The sequence below is a fragment of the Salminus brasiliensis genome, chromosome 19 (assembly GCF_030463535.1).
Source record: "Salminus brasiliensis chromosome 19, fSalBra1.hap2, whole genome shotgun sequence".
In the NCBI taxonomy this organism is placed as follows: Eukaryota; Metazoa; Chordata; class Actinopteri; order Characiformes; family Bryconidae; genus Salminus; species Salminus brasiliensis.
This window is the reverse complement of record NC_132896.1, coordinates 5,445,469-5,463,204: the sequence shown is the minus strand read 5'-3', so window position 1 is coordinate 5,463,204 and position 17,736 is coordinate 5,445,469. Positions and strand designations below refer to the sequence as shown.

The following is a 17,736-nucleotide window of genomic DNA, read 5'->3' as shown; positions in this document are numbered from 1 at the left end:
CCACACTTTTTTATTATGCTTTTTAATGTATTTTTTATGATGTATTTTTATTATACTGTATTATGCTACTGCTTCATTCAGTCTCCTTGAATCCTTGAATATACTGACAGACTGACAGGGGCCCTAATAATGTACTAATGAAGTATTCTGCCTAAATTGTGAAGGTTGTGGGGCACAGTGCAGTGTCTTTTCATGGGGCCCCTGCCTGCCTCAGACCTGTTGCCCATCCTCCATAACGTTTACATGAACTCTATGACTATTAATATTCTAATAATCACTGCTGTTGAATGAATAAAATATTATTTTGCTATTATTTACCTTTTATTTATTGATTAATAATATATATATATATATATATATATATATATATATATATATATACTGCTTAGGCACACCTAAGATGTTCTTTTCTGTAAATATATTTTTCAGCTCTTTATTACCTTTAGTACTTTTTACTTTTTTAATTAATCCCCTATCCTATTTGTTGTTTAGTGTCATTTTTCCTTTAGTTTAAGACTGTGTTCTGTGTTTTTTGTTACTTGTCATACGTGTTGCTCTCACCAAGACAAATTCCTTGTATGGGTAACATACTTGGTGAAATAAAGAGATTCTGATTCTGATTATTTTAATATGTATATAATATAATATAATATTTATTTATTGGTTCCTCCCCAGGTTTCTTTCTCCAGCTTTGAGAAGAGGGAGCCTCTCCTGCCACTTCTCCTCCTGCTGGCTCACTGCTTACTGGATGGAGCGACAGAGGGCGCGCGCGCCCGACTGGGAGACAGGTTTCCTAGCAACGGAGTGTTTACAGCGCTGCTCCGCGGACGGAGGCCCGTCCCGTACTACCGAGCTGCACACCGCCACACAGCTCTGCCCGCAGACATGGACCGGGTCGAGCTGCTGGCAGATCGCCTCGCAGCCGCTCATCTGGACAGAAGACGGAACCGCGAGCTTCAACGGCAAGAACGGATTTTCAACGCCAAAGTGCGAACAGTCGGAGTAAGTGTGAGTGCTCAGCTCAGTCAGCTAGAGCAATCCCTATATCCTCAAATCCACCACTGCCCTTTTCACTGTAGCTCTCTGTCTAGCTGTCTCTGAGATGACCTCATGTTAGCCCACAACCAAAACAACACAGCCTCGTGCAGTGTGCTTATCCTCAGCATCAGCTGCAGCTGGGACTCCACCATGCCTCCTGGTCTCATGGTGTTGATGGGTGTGATTACTGGAGATGACCTGTATTCATATAGGAGACTTTTCCAGGGATTAAACATATTACAGTTACACGACAGTTCCTCTCATTTTCAATAATATCATAAATGAATGGTGCCTTTAGGGGCAGCCATGGCCTGGAGGTGAGGGATTCGGCCTTGTGACAGCGAGGTCGCCCGCCTGATCACCTGAAGCAACAGGACACGACTGAAGTGCCCTTGAGCAAGGCACCTAACCCCTAACTGCTCCCCTGGCACTGCAGCCAGAGCTGCCCACCCCTCCGGGCATGTGTGCTAACTGTCCCCTAGTGAGAGTGTGTGTGCTTATTCGTGTGTGTTTTCTGCTTTTACACTTTTTTTGCACTTTTGGGTGGAAACGATCATGCTGGAGGTTGTGAAACGTTTTTTTTTTTTTTTTTTTTGTATTTATTATTATTAATTTTACCCATATTTTAACATTATATAACATCACATATGCAACTCTTAAGATGTGCAGATTCACTGGTGATTTTGGTTGATTATTAAAATGCAGACCTGGGATCCTGGGATCACCACCGCTGTAAAAAAAAATAGTAACCATGACAACCGTGGCTCTGGGTACATCTCAGGACGTAGATTATTTGGCACAATGTCACCTTTTATTATATCTACAGGTCGGTCAATTATTATAACCACCACCTCTATCCTCTTTGATTGATTGATTGATTTGACCATTTGGCCACTGGTTGTGGTCATGATGTAACTTACATTGAAAATGGCCATTTACAATATTTCTCTGATCCAGTTATCCAGAGTGATATAATGGGAGTCATGTTACACGGGTATGAGGATGTGGAGATAGGAGTCTTGCCCGAGGACTCTTGCTCTTGGTGTAGGGTGGTTTGCTCATACAGCCAGAGAATTGAACCCTAGTCTGCCAACAGGAGAGCAGAGTTAGATATAAAGATGGGTCTAACTCTGCCTTCCTCGTGGCAGACTAGGGTTCAATTCCCTGGCTTGTTGTAGTATAGTGTGCTTTGTGAAACCCTATCTGCCTAGTCTGAGTTGGTAACTACTGTGCAACACCAACCAACGTGATAAAGCCATTACTATTTTAAAGACGCCCCCACCTTCATGATCAAGTCTCTCCTTTCTTGGTCTAGGTTGATAGTGATGCTCTGGAACATCAAGTGAGGGACAGAAGACATAAGGAAGAAGCTGAAGCAAGAGCCCTGAAGGAATGTGGTGAGTTGAAAGCTACACAACCAATACACACACAACATGACCAGGCCTGTTCTGCCAGTGACTCTCTTAGACAGTTTAATGCACCTTAGTTCAGGTGATTGTGTTTTTCTGAGCATTTCCGTCTCTTCAGTGCTCACACGTTTCACTTTAGACAAAAATAGGCCAGAAATAGAGAAACAGCAGTCTTGTGGATCTATTCATAATATGGCATCTCTGCTCCAGCTATTGAAGGTATTGATGCACTGTGGACAAAAGTATTGGGACGCCTGCTCATTTATTGTTTCTTCCGACATTAAGGGTGTTACCATAGAGTGTATCCTGCATTTGTTGGAGTAATTGTCTCTATTGGCCAGAGAATAAGGCTTTCTACAAGGATTTGGAGGAGCATTGCTGTGAGGATTTGATTGGATTCAGCGACAAGAGCATTAGTGAGGTCAGGAAGTTGGATGATCACAACCTAACCTCATCCCCAACTCCCCAACTCATCCCAAAAGTATTGGATGAGGCACCATCCATCATTCCAGAGAACACAGTTCTTCCACTGCTCCTGAGCTCAATGCTGGGGGGCTTTATACCCCTCTACCCCACGCCTGGCATTAGGCAGCATGGTGGCAGTAGGTTCATGTTTATCTGCTCCAGAGAGTCCTATTCTTTTGGCAGTACTTCTCTACATGGACTAGACAAGCTGTGTGTGAGTGTGTGTGTGTGCATGTATACATCTATGTCAGCAATGGATGCAGCTTAAAGTAGCTGAATGCCTTCATTAGAAGGGGTGTCCACAAATATTTGGACATATAGTGTAAAAAGCCAGCAGATATTGGAAGAGAAAAACATTGAATCCATAAAGACTCCATTGGAAAGCTCTCTGTCTCATCCTTCTGTTGTTTTTGTCCCAAAAGCGGATGACCTCATACGCAGTGACCAGACAGCATGCATACTGGAGCGCAGGCAGAAGAAAGATGAGCGTCTTCTGGAAGAGGCCATTGTGCACTTCCGCAGCTGTTTCCAGCAGCCCAGCAGCAGACGGGAGTTTGACCTGAATGACCCTGAGCTCCTCAAGAAGCAGGATGGCGTGTGCATTCTGCCAGGATTGACCGGGGAGGATCTGGCCAGCGGAGACAGAGCACTTCAGCAGAGACAGCAGCTGAGGAACTGGTCCATACAGCAGCAGCAAGAGCTGGAGCAGGCAAAAGAGCTGCAGAAACGTGAAGGTAGAGCTACTCTGGAGTTGAGTTGTGCAGCCGGGAATACGCTGATCTGTCCAGAACAGGAGTTAAAACCTCACGTCTAAAGAACTTCGCTTCTTCCCTTCCAACTAAACCTGTGTAATACCTGTGTTGATCTTCCTGTTTTCTTTAACAGGTCTGCAGTATGACCAAAGCAGAGTAGCTCTGGACAGCAGAGCCCTTCAGCTGCAGAAGATGGAGGAAGAGCACAAGAGAGCCACTGCCATCGCCATCAAGGACTTCAATCTAGCTCTGGTTAGTCCAAAGTCGTAACCCTCAGTAAGAGCCATGTTCAAACAGTCGATTAATCAATCTTAATTTTCACTCGGACGTGTATTAAGGGTGACCCTCATTTTTAATGTATCAGAGTTTTAATAAGAAACTCAACCTCAACCTCAACTTACACTAAAATCAGGTAAATGGTAGAGGTAAATAAACTAATGAAAAACTCTTAAGAGGAAAACATTTAAGATAATGGAGATTAAGAAAGAATAAAATGAACAAATTGATTTATTTTTTTATTGGCTTTATACTCCTCTACCCCACGCCTGGCATTAGGCAGCATGGTGGCAGTAGGTTCATGTTTATCTGCTCCAGAGAGTCCTATTCTATTGACAGTACTTCTCTGCATGGACTAGACAAGCTGTGTGTGAGTGTGTGAGCATTTATAGATCTATGTCCGCAATGAGTGCAGCTTAAAGTAGCTGAATGCCTTCATTAGAACTCTTAACTCTTAAGAGGAAAACATTTAAGAGAATGGAAGATTAAGAAAGAATAAAATAAACAAATTAAGATTTAATTAACAGGAGAATTAATAAAATAAAATACAGAAATGGGAATAAAAAAAGCCAGAATTATATACATCAAACCAGAGTTAGAAGATGAAAAGATAAAAATATGAAAAACATACATTTTAAAACCTAAAATTTTAATAAAAAAGTTTAATTAATTTATTTAAATTAAAAACAAACACATATTTGATATTGAATATTTAATATTTGAAATCAAAAAGATTCACTTTGGTGATGGGACTTACATTTACATTTACAGCATTTAGCAGACGCTCTTGTCCAGAGCGACTTACAAAAGAGCTTCACTGTTTACTTAAGAAAAACCTCAGCTGGTTTTAAATAGACTGAAATTCAGAGATACCTCTAATCCTAGACACTACTAAACACAAGTCAGTAAAGAGACCATAGTACTCTACTATTCGCCCAAGTACTCTCGGAAGAGATTGGTGGACCTATAAGCGAGAATTTTGGGTGAATATACTGTATTAATCATATTTATTGCGCTTATTAAAAGTTTTATACTGAAGTCACCAGGTTTTTGACATTTTTTACTCTGGTAGTAGTCTTTATATTGTGTCAGAATTTCATTTGGAGATGTTGGAGACAGTTCCACCCTTTAAACTTACCACATTTCAGTCTGGGTCTAGTAGCCTAATTTCACCAGTCTGTTCGGTACACCTTTACTTATGACATAGTTCTTAAGTCCAGCTGCAGCTTCGCCTACATTTAAAGCTACATTTTTACAGTAGAAATTGACAATATTAAAAACACACATTTAGATCGATGTTTGGAGCTTCATTGTCTTTACTTCACAAAATTGTTCTATTAAAAACATTGCAAACCAAGAGGATATCACAAAAACATTAGACCTTTATTTCCATTAACACGATACAATTTAAAGCAACAATATGGAAAATTGACATTTCCTGCTTATGGGCTCCCTCTGCAGTCAGGAAGTGTAATTCACACTTTAAGCTACCACTAAAGGACGTGGTTTTCTAAAAGATAAACTCTGTAAGCTAAAAGATACAGAACCATCACTGATAGACAATTCTGCATATTGTTGCTTTAAATACAGCATACTGAAATGACATATGACTGCTATTGTCAGTACGATCGATGTAGCCTTCTTTGTCTAGGGCTCTAAAATGATACAGTTTGCCCCTGTCTACAGGCTGCCGAAGTTTCTGAACAGAGAGAGAGGCAACGTCGTGAGGAAGAGGAGAAAAACCGAGTGGACGTCCTGAACCAGCTGCAGGGGGAGCTGCTGAGCGAAAGCACACAGCAGAGCAGCCGAGTGCCGGGACTGCCCAGAGTGCGCAGGGAGTGCTACAAGGGCATGACTCCCCAGCAGCTGCTACACTACACCAGCTACCAGAGGCAGCAAGCCGAGGACAGTAGGGTAAAGTGTACCTTTAGATTAGATCAGATTAGATTTATAGTCACAAAATAAAAGATGAGGGGAAACCTGTGCAAAGCTTCCGACAGCATTACAGTTAAAATAATCTTAGTCAAAAGTTTGGACACACTAACTAAAAACGTGTCTTTCATTTTATAGGTTTTCACTTCTAAAAGCTTGTGCTTAAGTGCAGATCATCACTCATCCTTTGTAGTACCTTTATTTTTGGGAGCGCAGTCTCATACAGTCGTGTGTGTGTGTGTGTGTATTAGCGTGTTCGTCTGGAGCAGCAGGAGGAGGAGCTGCTGCAGGAACGTGAGCGTTTGGCCTTAGCTCGGGCTGCTCTGCTGCAGGAGAGACAGCAGGCGCGCATCAGCAAGGAGCTGCGCAGAGCACTGGACAACACCAACGCACTGTTGGCCCAGGCCCAGCATGCACAGTGAGTTACACACACACACACACACACACACACACACACACACACACACTCTGACCAAAGCTGTAGACACCACACAGCTGGCCCAGGTGTAGATGGTCTCCCAACCATTCAAATCATCAGGGCATTGTGAACATGGTTTCTCAGTTTGTTCAGATATCTGAGCCCAAATCTTAGCCTGTCCTTCATTCTTACTGGACAGTCCTGAGCTTGTTGTCTACAGTATCTGGTTAACCTAAGAGATCCTGATACTTAGTCTTGGAAAGGATGTATAGGATAGACTATTTAACTAAACCAAACTAGTTGGCAGCAGGATCATGCTGATGCTCCACTGACTGTAACAGGGAGAACAGCATCTCCATCATTCTCACTCTGGCCCGGAACGCTGCTACTGCACTGTGGAAATTTGGTGGAGCTGCTCGAGACCTCTCTCCAGAACTGCTGCGTAACCCGAGTCATATAAGTGTCAAATTCTGTAGTATTACTCTACCACCTCAGTCCACATGCTTCTTTACCTGCTGATGCCACTTCTGTATCTCTCAGATTGTCCACAAAGGCACTTGTACAGTTGTCCATGAGGGGGCGCTCCAAGTGTAATTTGGATTTACAGCAGTGGAGTAAAAGTCAAACACGCTTCCCTTACTGTAGGGGGAGCCGAGGAGCCAAAACTACCAATTCTTGCATAATGCTGCTTTAAAGATGGTACATTTTGTCTCCATTACAGGAGGAAACATCTTGAGAAGGAGATTTTCACCAATGTCCCTGACGAGCGCTATTTCTCCCAGTTCAATACGTCCAGTAGGTGAAGATTCAGCAGAATCACACAGACAACAAATCGTTCATAAAAAATAAAGAGAACTCCCTCACACACAGTGTCTCCTTTCAGTTCTTTATTGAGTTTAGTTTGTAGTTTTGATTTAGTCAGTGAACAAAAATATTTTAAGGCTTTTACACAGCACATTTCACATTTTTAGTCTTTTTCCACCCAACTCTCCCCCTAATAATTTTTTTTCCAATTCCCACCCACCATTTATGACTCCCAGTACTGGAAGGGTGAGGGCACAACAGCATGTGCTTCACTGTACCGCTAAACGTGTGGAGAAGAACGATAACAGCCAAATCATGCTCATGCTCACATGCTCATGTGGAGCTCACCTGGATGGAACATGGGCTACGTGGGTTCCAGGTGGACACAGGCTCTGAGTGGGATTGTACATGTGGTGTTACTATGACCCTGTACAGCCCACTCTAATCTCACATGGGTCCCCATCTAGGCCCCATGTGCAGTGTACAACCCAGATAAGGCCCATGTTTAACCCATCCTGATCCAATCACTGACCCTGGTGGGTCCAAGATTGAACCCATGGATATAACTTTTTGGTTCCCAGCTGGGCTAACCATACAGGTCCCATATGGGCATGTTATCTGGAGCCCACACTGTAAACAGAAATAATGAAAGTTGAGAATTCTGAGATTTATAAGATTCGAGAGTAGAATAACAGTATAGAATATTTCTATGTGGATGGACTGGGCATTCTATAGCCTTTCAGCTTCCCTGAGAGGATACATGTTAAAATAGCTTTCATTCAACTGTCCTTATGTATTATGATGGAGTGCTTATGATAAAATCTTCCAACACACTTCCTATAAAAACACACACACACACACACACACACACACCAGAAATCTATACACATAAAAACTAAAGTGTTGGATTATATAGACATTATATATTAACGTCGTCTTTCCAGGACTTTTCTATCTATCTTCACAACAGAGCCATTTCAGATCCATTTATACTATAAAATTTAATCCTGTTTGCTAAGAAAATAGTTATTCATAAAACAAACACTAAATTTAACTGTATTTAACATACATTATATGTTCAAATATTTGTGGACTGCCCTTAAGTCACACCTATTGCTGACACAGATGTGCAAATAGAGCAGGACTCTCTGAAGCAGATAAACACTACCCTACTGGCACCATGCCTAATGCCAGGTGTGGAATAGAGCTATAATATGATTCCTCATAACCTCACTGCAGGACTCGGTTTCTGACTGTTTACCTGCAGGACGTTATCATCTCACTCACATTTTCATCTTCTTTGGCTTGACGCCACATTTACCTTTTTTTCCTTAATTCAGTTTAGTTTTATTATCCACTGTCTGTTGCCACTAGCTTGCTTAAAAGAGGCTCGGACAACATTTGTTGTAAAAAGCCTATAGAAATAACCTTGGATTGAACTGAGTATGAAGCCCCCCAGCATTGAGCTGTGAAGCAGTGGAGGAACAGTGTTCTCTAGGATGATGGATGGTTGGTGCTCCATCCAATACTTTTGGGATGAGTTGGGAAGTTGTGTATGAGGTGTATTGGTGATCATCCAACATCCCGACCTCACTAACACACAATCAAATCCTCACCGTAATGCTCTACAATCTAGTAGAAAGCCTGAAAGATATGAGACCAAGTACCCCACCCCACCATTTTGTGGTAGGCAGTCAATCATAGCTGGAGTTCAAAAAATGAATTCCCCCCCTAGAGGGCGACACACTTACACACAACCATAGGAACAGAAAATCGTCCCAAGTCCCAGAATCACAGTAAAAAAAAAAAAAGAAGCCATTTATCAAAACTCAAAAATCAGATCAAGAGGACATAACCTCCCTCAGTGCACTCATCACCATCAACAGTACAACAACTAGCTAGATCACCAGTAAAGTGCACTTTGCACCTTTTTCCAGTGGGTGTAAAATTGCACTTTTTAAAGTTAAAAAGCTTAGAGTCTATTTCTTCAGGCTGTCTATAGCAAAGTCTCTGAGACAAACTTGTCCCATTTCACAAGTAAATCTGCAATGGCCTTTTCCTTCACCGTGGAGGACAAGGAGCTATACCTGCAAAAACAAAAAAACAGAGAAATTTCAGTCAAGCTCCACAAAAGGGAAAAATCAATTTGGCTAAGCTAGGTTTTCAGACTGTGGCCACTGAGATTACACCTGCAACTGACAATAATGGCATTTCTCTAATGCTCTTATCCACAGTGACGTACATGTGAATCATGTTACATATGCATGCCCAAGAACTCTTACTGGAGTACTATGGTATGCTTACCTGGCCACAGAATCAAACCCCAGTCTGCCACAATACATTCCTGCCATTGTCATAATCAATGCACACCGCAAGACCGCAAGCGCGCTAGACAGGAGTGATGTGCATGCCTGATGTGTTACCTTATAGAGTTTGTGACGAGCTCTTTCAGGGTGGCTAAATTAGAGTTCATTCCTCCAAAGCCCATGAAGGCTTGGTAGAAGTCATGAGAAAGGCCTGTCGCCCCAAACATAGCTGGATCATCTGAGCTGATCACCATGGGTTGGCCCTCCGCCATCAGCACAGCAGCCGGATGGTTCCGCAAGTCTGACACCAGCTTCAGGACCTGGGCAGGACATTCAGAAATGTTATAATGCAGCTAAAACAGTGCAGTGCTGCAGTAACTGTGTTCTCCCGAATGATGGTGCTCAATCCAATACTTATGGATTGAGGTGAGTTGGGGGCGGGGCTATAGTATATATAGCATATATAGTTTATATAACATTTACTTGGGAGCAGCAGTTAGTGCGGCACTGGATAGCATGAGGTAGTTCTTACTAAGAGTACCAGCATTGAGAGTGGTTTTGTGGGTAAGCCCCACCACAAGCTCCATCACATAACGTTATGCACATGAAATGGTTACAAATACACCTCCTGATGTCTGAGACAGCGCTTACCATTTCTCGGATTCTCCTTTAATTAACTGGAGACTCAGAAATCAATAATAGGATATTTATGCTTAAATACAAAAATAATAATAAATTAAAGGCTGTGAATTTAATTGACAGACTATTGCGAGAAGTGTTTTTATCCATAGTCCTCACTCATAGTCAAAGTTTAAAGGACCATAACATACCTGGTTTAAGATGGGGCAAACCTCCACTGCCACAAAAGCACTTAAATAATCTAATAATTAGTCACTCAATAATCAGATTCTTTTTAAAGAGCACTCAGTCCAGGGGGTATTCCTGCCTTGCGCCAAATGGGCCTTATTCACCAACCTAAGACATTTCTTCATAAAACCCACCTTACCCAGTTTTCCCCAAGAATTTGACATTCACCAATGTTTTCTTATTTAGAATGTTTCATTATAAGAGCAGAGTTGTGACCAATTCTGAGCTTTAAAATTGTTTTGAATGGATTATTATCAAGAAATAATTGAACACAAGCGAAAAGTTCTTATTCATAGTCCTCTGTCAAAGTTTAGAGGCTCACATGATGGAGGACCATGACATACCTGGTTTGAGATGGGGCAAACCTCCACTGCTACATCCATCTTCCTGGCGAGCTCTTTGACCACAGGGTGACGCGCCATTGCAAAGCCGTGGCCGATGCGAGAGGTGTTGAACAGTAGGGCATCCATCATGTTCTGATCCACGTCTGTGCCCTCTGTGTCTACACACACAAGGGAACACACACTGTATTAAAGTTACAGTATAAAACCTGTTGTAAAATGAACTAATCTGAACTCTTTCCTCTCAATTAACCACTTATGTCTCTTTATATGTCCACATCTTAACCCAGATTATTAAATACATGGGAAATCCCTGAAAAATTAGTAGTATGAACTAATGGAAGGATGTTAAGGGACTAAACGATATTCCGTACCAGTCTCTCCCGCATGGAAAAAGTAGGGTAGACGGATGCCTTGTTCCTCAGGCAATTCCAAAGCCTCTCTGAAATACCACAGAGGTCTTCCACTGTCTTCACGACCCACCTACAACAGGAGGAGCACAAACATTATTGCTATTTCTTCAGAGCACGTTTGATGTTTTTTTTTTAAACCTGCAAAATCATTCTCCAACAATTTTTTTTAAATATATAATTTTATGAATATATGTATTCTTAAATAACCCATTAGACATGTTTACAAGCACTTAAATCATCTCATAATCCGATTTTTATTTACGCTGTTTCTGCATCACAGCTCCTCGGACTAACCAATGATTAATACTGATTAATGACTGATCAAGAAATTGAGTTTAACAGCATTTAATGAAAGTATGAATAACCATTCTTACACCCTGCAATGGACTGAAGCCCGTCCAGGGGGTATTCCTCCCTTGCGTCAAATAGGCCTTATTCGCCAACTATTCTTTAGTTGTAAGTCATAGGACTATAGGAGTAAAGTATCCACTCCACAAGACATAATAGTCACACAAAAAGGGTATAGGAATCATCATAATATGTATAATACAAAATAAATTTTTTTTTTTTTTCAGAATTAATAATCATTTAAAAATGGATCAATAAAAATCATTTTTTAAAAAAACAAACAAACAAAAAAACATCTGAATAGAAATAAACATATTGTATTAATGAATCAGTGACTGGGCTCCAATTTGACTGGGCTTATTTGCTCCATTTGGTAGACATCCCAAACCTTTTAAATTCATAGGTTATATGTGTGGGGTCTGGTGTCATCCATTTAATTGTAATGCACTTCAAAGCTACTGTGAGTTTTATTCCCAAAGGGGTATTTCTCAGACCTCCCCTCTATGCCTTCAGGAATTACTCCCAGTATTGCGACTGTAGGATCTTGTGGGATCACCAACCATTCTTAAGGAAAAAGAAAATCTTCATAAAACCCACTTTACCCAATTTTCACAAAGATTCTGGCAATCACCAAAGCTTTCTTATTTAGGAAAGAACAGTGGAATCCATTGTTATGGATGTTTTTGTTTGGACTTTTATTAAGAAGAAATGTAAGAAAATTCCTTATTGGTGAATGAGGCTCAGAGTAGGATCTGGACTCACAACCCTGACCGCAAAGAAGCAGATTAGAAGATAGACAGATACACTACAAGCACCTTTATCGCTGCTCAGCAACTACTTTATTTTTCCAAATGAGGTTTTTGCTGTTTCCAATGAAATGACACAAGCATATAAGTAATTCTGATTACTGAGCCAAAATCCAGGTCTCCTAATCAGATTTCTTAACCCCGTAAACTGCCTGTGGCCCACCAGCCATTTTCTATTACAATATATGTTCAAATTAGCAGAGAATAGACCCACCAGTTTGTATAGTCCCTGTCAGTCCCTGTAGGTACTGATTAATACACCTTGTGTAATGTATAATAAGCCTTTCTGCATTAAGGGGTTAATTCAATTTAGGAAATCAGACTATGCTGTCACATGATCACTTGAATGATCAGATACTTGCTCAAATCTGAAACTGATTGTTCTGGTTATTGGTCTGCATGTGGGTTGGTGTGAACAGGAGGTAACCATCTAACATCAGTGGAATCTTGGTTGCGTTGGCTCTGGACTCAGTCCCTGCAGTTTTACTCACAAAGTCAAAACCCGCCATGATGTCTGGAAAGTTCCTCTGAAGTGTCATTGCTTCTTTCACAGCATTTACAGCTTCTGTTTCATTTATGCCTCTGGGATACGCACACACACACAAACACACACACACACACACAAACATACACAAATGCCCAGTTAAATCAGTACTCGCTCACGTTCCAAAGTTCTAAGCTTTTAAATATAGCTGAAAGCTCCTAACCTGTGTACAGTGAAGATAATTCGAGCGCCCAAGAAATCTGGGTACTGAGCCCTGAAGCGGTGGAGAACCTCCTGGCAAGCCCTCATGCTCCAGTCTTTGCTGTTTCTTCTGCCGTCGAGCTCGTATGTCTAAAATTTTGGACATACAGTGCAGATCTTACAAACGCATCCAGAACAGCTGCTAAACGTCAGTACATGAGTGTTAGTGTACATTATTGGACCATTTGCTCTGGTCCATGAATCTTTACACAATGTAAAAAGTAGAGGTCGGCCGATATATCGGGCCGATATCTGCCGTTTTTTAAAGACTCAGGGGCCGAGGGATTGAGTTCAAATGAAAGCACATTTCTTTTTATATTGTTCTGTAATATTTACATAATTGCCTTCATTTAGAAATGAGGGGTTTGCTGCTATTATTTGCACTAAAAGAGGTTTCTGATGCTGAAGTTTTTATTCACAGTTGGTTACTTAATGGCTTTGTTTTATATAAAAATGCAGAAATTTGTGTTTGCAGCACTGCTATTATTTATTTTTTGAATATATATATTTGTTATTTTTATATTTTTCAGTTGAATTGATTTGTATTTATAAATATGTTCAAGAAGTTCAGAAATGTTGTGCATCCACTTGTTATTATTAGTGTGACATTTTAGCCTGTAAATAAAGCGGAAAACCTCTGGATATCAGCCAAAGAAAAAATCGGCTGACCCTGACCTCTAAACATCGGCATCAATTATAGAAAAAAAAAAACCTACCGGTCAATCTTTAGTAAAAAGCAATGAGGCTTTAACCTGACAGTAACAACATCTCTCATACTGATGAGAAAAAAAGCATGCAATGATACATACTGGTGGCAGTAAAGCTCTGACTTCCACATACATGACGTTGTCCATGTAGAACTGCCGGAAGCCTTCATAAAGGTAGTCCTTAAAGACAGGGGCATACGTGACCAGTCCATAGGCCACTAAGAACGCTTGTTCAAACCTCTTCCAGACAACATCTTGGTCTGGGTAGGCGGTGTCTGGGTCCTCAGTAAACAGTGTGAGATTACGGATAAAGCTGCAGATGCAAGCAGTAAAGAAGCGTAAATGAAGAATTCCTTTATATTAATTACATTCTTACTAACTCTCTCCAAGCTATTCTCACATCACCTGTTGTCCAGCTCAGTGCTGTTCAGCTTCTCTCTCAGAGTTCTGAGCAGAATCCACGTGGAGCAGTGACCTTGCGGCTTAGGCTGCCCGGCGGAGAAAAGAAACTGGACCGAGCGGTCATCTTTAAAGCACACATAGCAGTTCTCTCTGTAGGTCACGTTCTTCACCAGCCATTCAACTCCAACCATGGCGAAGTCGTGGACGTGGAGTGCTGCACCTGGAACATGGTGGAAAAAAGTGAACAACTGAACTTGTCAGGGAGAGAGACGCCTCAGCTAAACAGCCGAAACAGCTGTAGCACTACGCATACCCCTAATACTACTATTACTACTACTACTGGTATTATTATTATTATTATTATTATTATTATTAACAAAGATAATAATAAGAATTACTACAATGGGAACCTTAAATCACAGAACCTTCAAATATAAATAAGTTAATTAAACAAACATATAACCTATAACCATCTTCTACTATTGTTTCTTGTATGAGATCCACTTTTGGCATTTATGTGGCTGTATAGTCAGCAACATAGTCATAATTCATTTATACACTTTCCACTTTACAACCTCTTTATCCCCTTACAATTAATGATGCTGTTTTTGTTACTGTGCCTTTAAGACAGATAAATTCATAAATTACATCTGTGTATCTGATTGGCTACCCTGTATGCTTCATATGCCTTATTCAATCAGACTTGGCTGAATAACTCACAGTAATGGGAGTGAATGGGTGGGATTAGACAGCTGTAGGTTATATGTACACTTTTGTTCAGATACAGCTGTCTAATCCACCCATTCACTCTCATTACTGTGCCACCTGTAGGAGTCAAATCTTACTACCACCTTAAATATGCAAGGTATTTTTTTTGTCTATAGAGATTATTTATCTGCCTGCCTATCCATCTACTAAATTATATATATATATATATATATATATATATATATATATATATATATATATATATATGCTAAATTCTTGCAATTTCTTTACTTTTTGTACAGTACATTCATGACAAATGGATCAATAGAAATGCTTCAGAATTGGAAAACAATCTTTTTATACTGACTACTGACTGCAAGTGCAAGTTTTTCCTTTTCCTGAAAAGCTGACAGTTTTGAGGTGTGAGGCTTTTTGCATGACATGTTAATTTCCATTTCCATGTAGTTAGAAATCAGCAACATGCTCTGAAATGTTAGCCTAAACTTGTATATATGAGAACCAGTAAAATGCCACTTTTCCACTAAACAGGCCCTTTAGTACAGTGGCTCCCTATAGCAGTCACATTGTACAGCACAGTTAGACCAGTACAATTAGACCCTACTTTTCAAGACTTTATGGTGTGTGTGCATAGCCTCAGACATCTGAGATCAGTGTGGCCTTACCTTTGGGCATCCTCTGCAGCAAACTGAAGACTGGGCTCTGTTCGATCAGAGGCTTTGCTTTAAAGAAGTGCACTGCAGGGGGAAACTCTGGCAGCGCCATGTCCTGCAGCTTCAGCTGGTGAAGCTTCTCATCCAGGAGCTTTTCCTTCTCGTTCAGCACCACGCTGCCTCCTATCTCTCGGGCCAGTTCCATCTTCATGAGAGCTTCGCGCTGCCGTGGATCGGGCCTTCCGCAGCACAGCGGCGTCCAGCAGAGCAGCACCACACACAGCAGACCCGGTACCTTCCTCACACCCATGGCTTCAGGACGTGATGCGTAGAGCAGCTTTCACAGTCCTACAGTATACAGCAAACCTGCAGAACAGGACAGGACAATTTCAGGTGTTAGAGGTGAGGTGGGAGGGTGATCATCATCCAACATCCTGACTTCACCAACGCTCCTCACAGCAATGCTCCTGCTCCCAAATCTAGCAGAAAGCCTTCTTCTCTGGACAGAAGAGACAGTTACTCCAGGGGTACACTACTTTTGTCCTTATAGCATATTAGTATTGGCAGATACCTTAAATGTTTAAATAGTTAAAAAATAATGAAAAAAGAGCATAATATTAGAATATTAATAACTATTAGACAGAAAAACTAGCAAACAGCTTCAGTTGAAGGGGCTTGCCCATGGCTTTCTCTTCCCTTTTCTTCCTCCTGCAGTGTAGTTTCTGTTAAGGTCAGTTTCAACCATAAACTACACTATCTGTCCACACCTTGGGCACCTGTTCATCCACAGTTTCTTCTGAAATCAGGGGTCACCACCCCAGAGCTCCACGGCCCAATACTGGAGGTATAAAGGTAAACTTATCGTGCAAAGTAAAATGTAGAAAATTATTCAAAAGAAAGAAGCAGTGACTGAAAACCATGTATCTAATGTCGTTAGGACTGATTATTAGGGACAGACAGCCTGAGGGTCACGGGGTTTGCGTTATAGGCTATAGCCAGCTTTACTGGGACACAGCAGATGGCGCTTTGTTGACTCCAGGACTGAACTGCAGCTGAAATGTCAATTCCTGGTCTTTAACCTCGTGGTTCATGTATTTCAAGTGTATTTAAAGAAGGATAGAAAGTTTTATTGTTCCAGCAGATACAGTATACTCTGTCCAAATGTTTGTAGACACCCCTTTAACACCCATTGCAGAATAGAGAAGACCCACATGAGCCTTGGGTCACCAAAGCCAAAAGACAGCCCGGCTCTGTCCAAATGTTTGTAGACACCCCTTTAATACACTTTGAGGTGCACCCATTGCTGGTACAGGGGGTTTCGCTCCATCGAGAAGACCCACATGAGCCTTGGGTCACCAAAGCCAAAAGACAGCCCGGCTCTGTCCAAATGTTTGTAGACACCCCTTTAATACACTTTGAGGTGCACCCATTGCTGGTACAGGGGGTTTCGCTCCATAGAGAAGACCCACATGAGCCTTGGGTCACCAAAGCCAAAAGACAGCCCGGCTCTGTCCAAATGTTTGTAGACACCCCTTTAATACACTTTGAGGTGCACCCATTGCTGGTACAGGGGGTTTCGCTCCATAGAGAAGACCCACATGAGCCTTGGGTCACCAAAGCCAAAAGACAGCCCGGCTCTGTCCAAATGTTTGTAGACACCCCTTTAATACACTTTGAGGTGCACCCATTGCTGGTACAGGGGGTTTCGCTCCATAGAGAAGACCCACATGAGCCTTGGGTCACCAAAGCCAAAAGACAGCCGGCTCTGTCCAAATGTTTGTAGACACCCCTTTACTACACTTTGAGGTGCACCCATTGCTGGCACAGGGGGTTTCGCTCCATCGAGAAGACCCACATGAGCCTTGGGTCACCAAAGCCAAAAGACAGCCCGGCTCTGTCCAAATGTTTGTAGACACCCCTTTAATACACTTTGAGGTGCACCCATTGCTGGCACAGGGGGTTTCGCTCCATCGAGAAGACCCACATGAGCCTTGGGTCGCCAAAGCCAAAAGACAGCCGGCTCTGTCCAAATGTTTGTAGACACCCCTTTAATACACTTTGAGGTGCACCCATTGCTGGTACAGGGGGTTTCGCTCCATCGAGAAGACCCACATCTTCTCTATTCTGCAATGGGTGTTAAAGGGGTGTCTACAAACATTTGGACAGAGCCGGGCTGTCTTTTGGCTTTGGTGACCCAAGGCTCATGTGGGTCTTCTCTATTCTGCAATGGGTGTTAAAGGGGTGTCTACAAACATTTGGACAGAGTATACTGTATCTGCTGGAACAATAAAACTTTCTATCCTTCTTTAAATACACTTGAAATACGTG

General features: G+C 41.7%; 2 protein-coding genes across 4 annotated transcripts in view; one reads left to right on the top strand and one right to left on the bottom strand.

The window, feature by feature from the left end:
- Nucleotides 1-838: 838 nt before the first annotated feature.
- Nucleotides 839-7,155, top strand: ribc2 (RIB43A domain with coiled-coils 2). 2 transcript variants are annotated; one of them, XM_072663871.1, is made up of 7 exons: nucleotides 839-1,002; nucleotides 2,354-2,435; nucleotides 3,335-3,646; nucleotides 3,798-3,916; nucleotides 5,627-5,854; nucleotides 6,124-6,290; nucleotides 7,012-7,155. In XM_072663871.1, the coding sequence occupies exons 1-7, from the start codon at nucleotides 886-888 to the stop codon at nucleotides 7,091-7,093; spliced, it is 1,107 nt and encodes a 368-aa protein (XP_072519972.1). In that variant the 5' UTR covers nucleotides 839-885; the 3' UTR covers nucleotides 7,094-7,155. The 2 variants fall into 2 exon arrangements, with proteins under 2 accessions (XP_072519972.1, XP_072519971.1); XM_072663870.1 differs by having other exon boundaries at nucleotides 839-1,008.
- A 7-nt stretch (nucleotides 7,156-7,162) lies between these two features.
- ada2a (adenosine deaminase 2a) overlaps nucleotides 7,163-17,736 on the bottom strand; it is an 11,096-nt gene continuing 522 nt past the window's right edge. For both annotated transcript variants that reach the window (XM_072663869.1, XM_072663868.1), the window contains exons 2-10: nucleotides 15,421-15,774; nucleotides 14,033-14,249; nucleotides 13,730-13,940; nucleotides 12,883-13,010; nucleotides 12,667-12,757; nucleotides 10,983-11,091; nucleotides 10,612-10,769; nucleotides 9,518-9,720; nucleotides 7,163-9,181 (exon numbers count right to left, since the gene is read on the bottom strand). In XM_072663869.1, coding sequence (XP_072519970.1) covers nucleotides 9,091-9,181; nucleotides 9,518-9,720; nucleotides 10,612-10,769; nucleotides 10,983-11,091; nucleotides 12,667-12,757; nucleotides 12,883-13,010; nucleotides 13,730-13,940; nucleotides 14,033-14,249; nucleotides 15,421-15,718 — 1,506 coding nt within the window. In that variant the 5' untranslated portion in view covers nucleotides 15,719-15,774 and the 3' untranslated portion in view covers nucleotides 7,163-9,090. The remainder of the gene's footprint in view (nucleotides 9,182-9,517; nucleotides 9,721-10,611; nucleotides 10,770-10,982; nucleotides 11,092-12,666; nucleotides 12,758-12,882; nucleotides 13,011-13,729; nucleotides 13,941-14,032; nucleotides 14,250-15,420; nucleotides 15,775-17,736) is intronic.

Excerpts from the sequence above, each read along its gene's own strand:
- ribc2 (XM_072663870.1), top strand. The coding sequence starts at position 886 with ATGGACCGGGTCGAGCTGCTGGCAGATCGCCTCGCAGCCGCTCATCTG. Across the intron at positions 2,436-3,334 it reads AAGAGCCCTGAAGGAATGTG|CGGATGACCTCATACGCAGT; the intron begins GTGAGTTGAAAG and ends TTGTCCCAAAAG. Across the intron at positions 5,855-6,123 it reads AGCAAGCCGAGGACAGTAGG|CGTGTTCGTCTGGAGCAGCA; the intron begins GTAAAGTGTACC and ends TGTGTGTATTAG.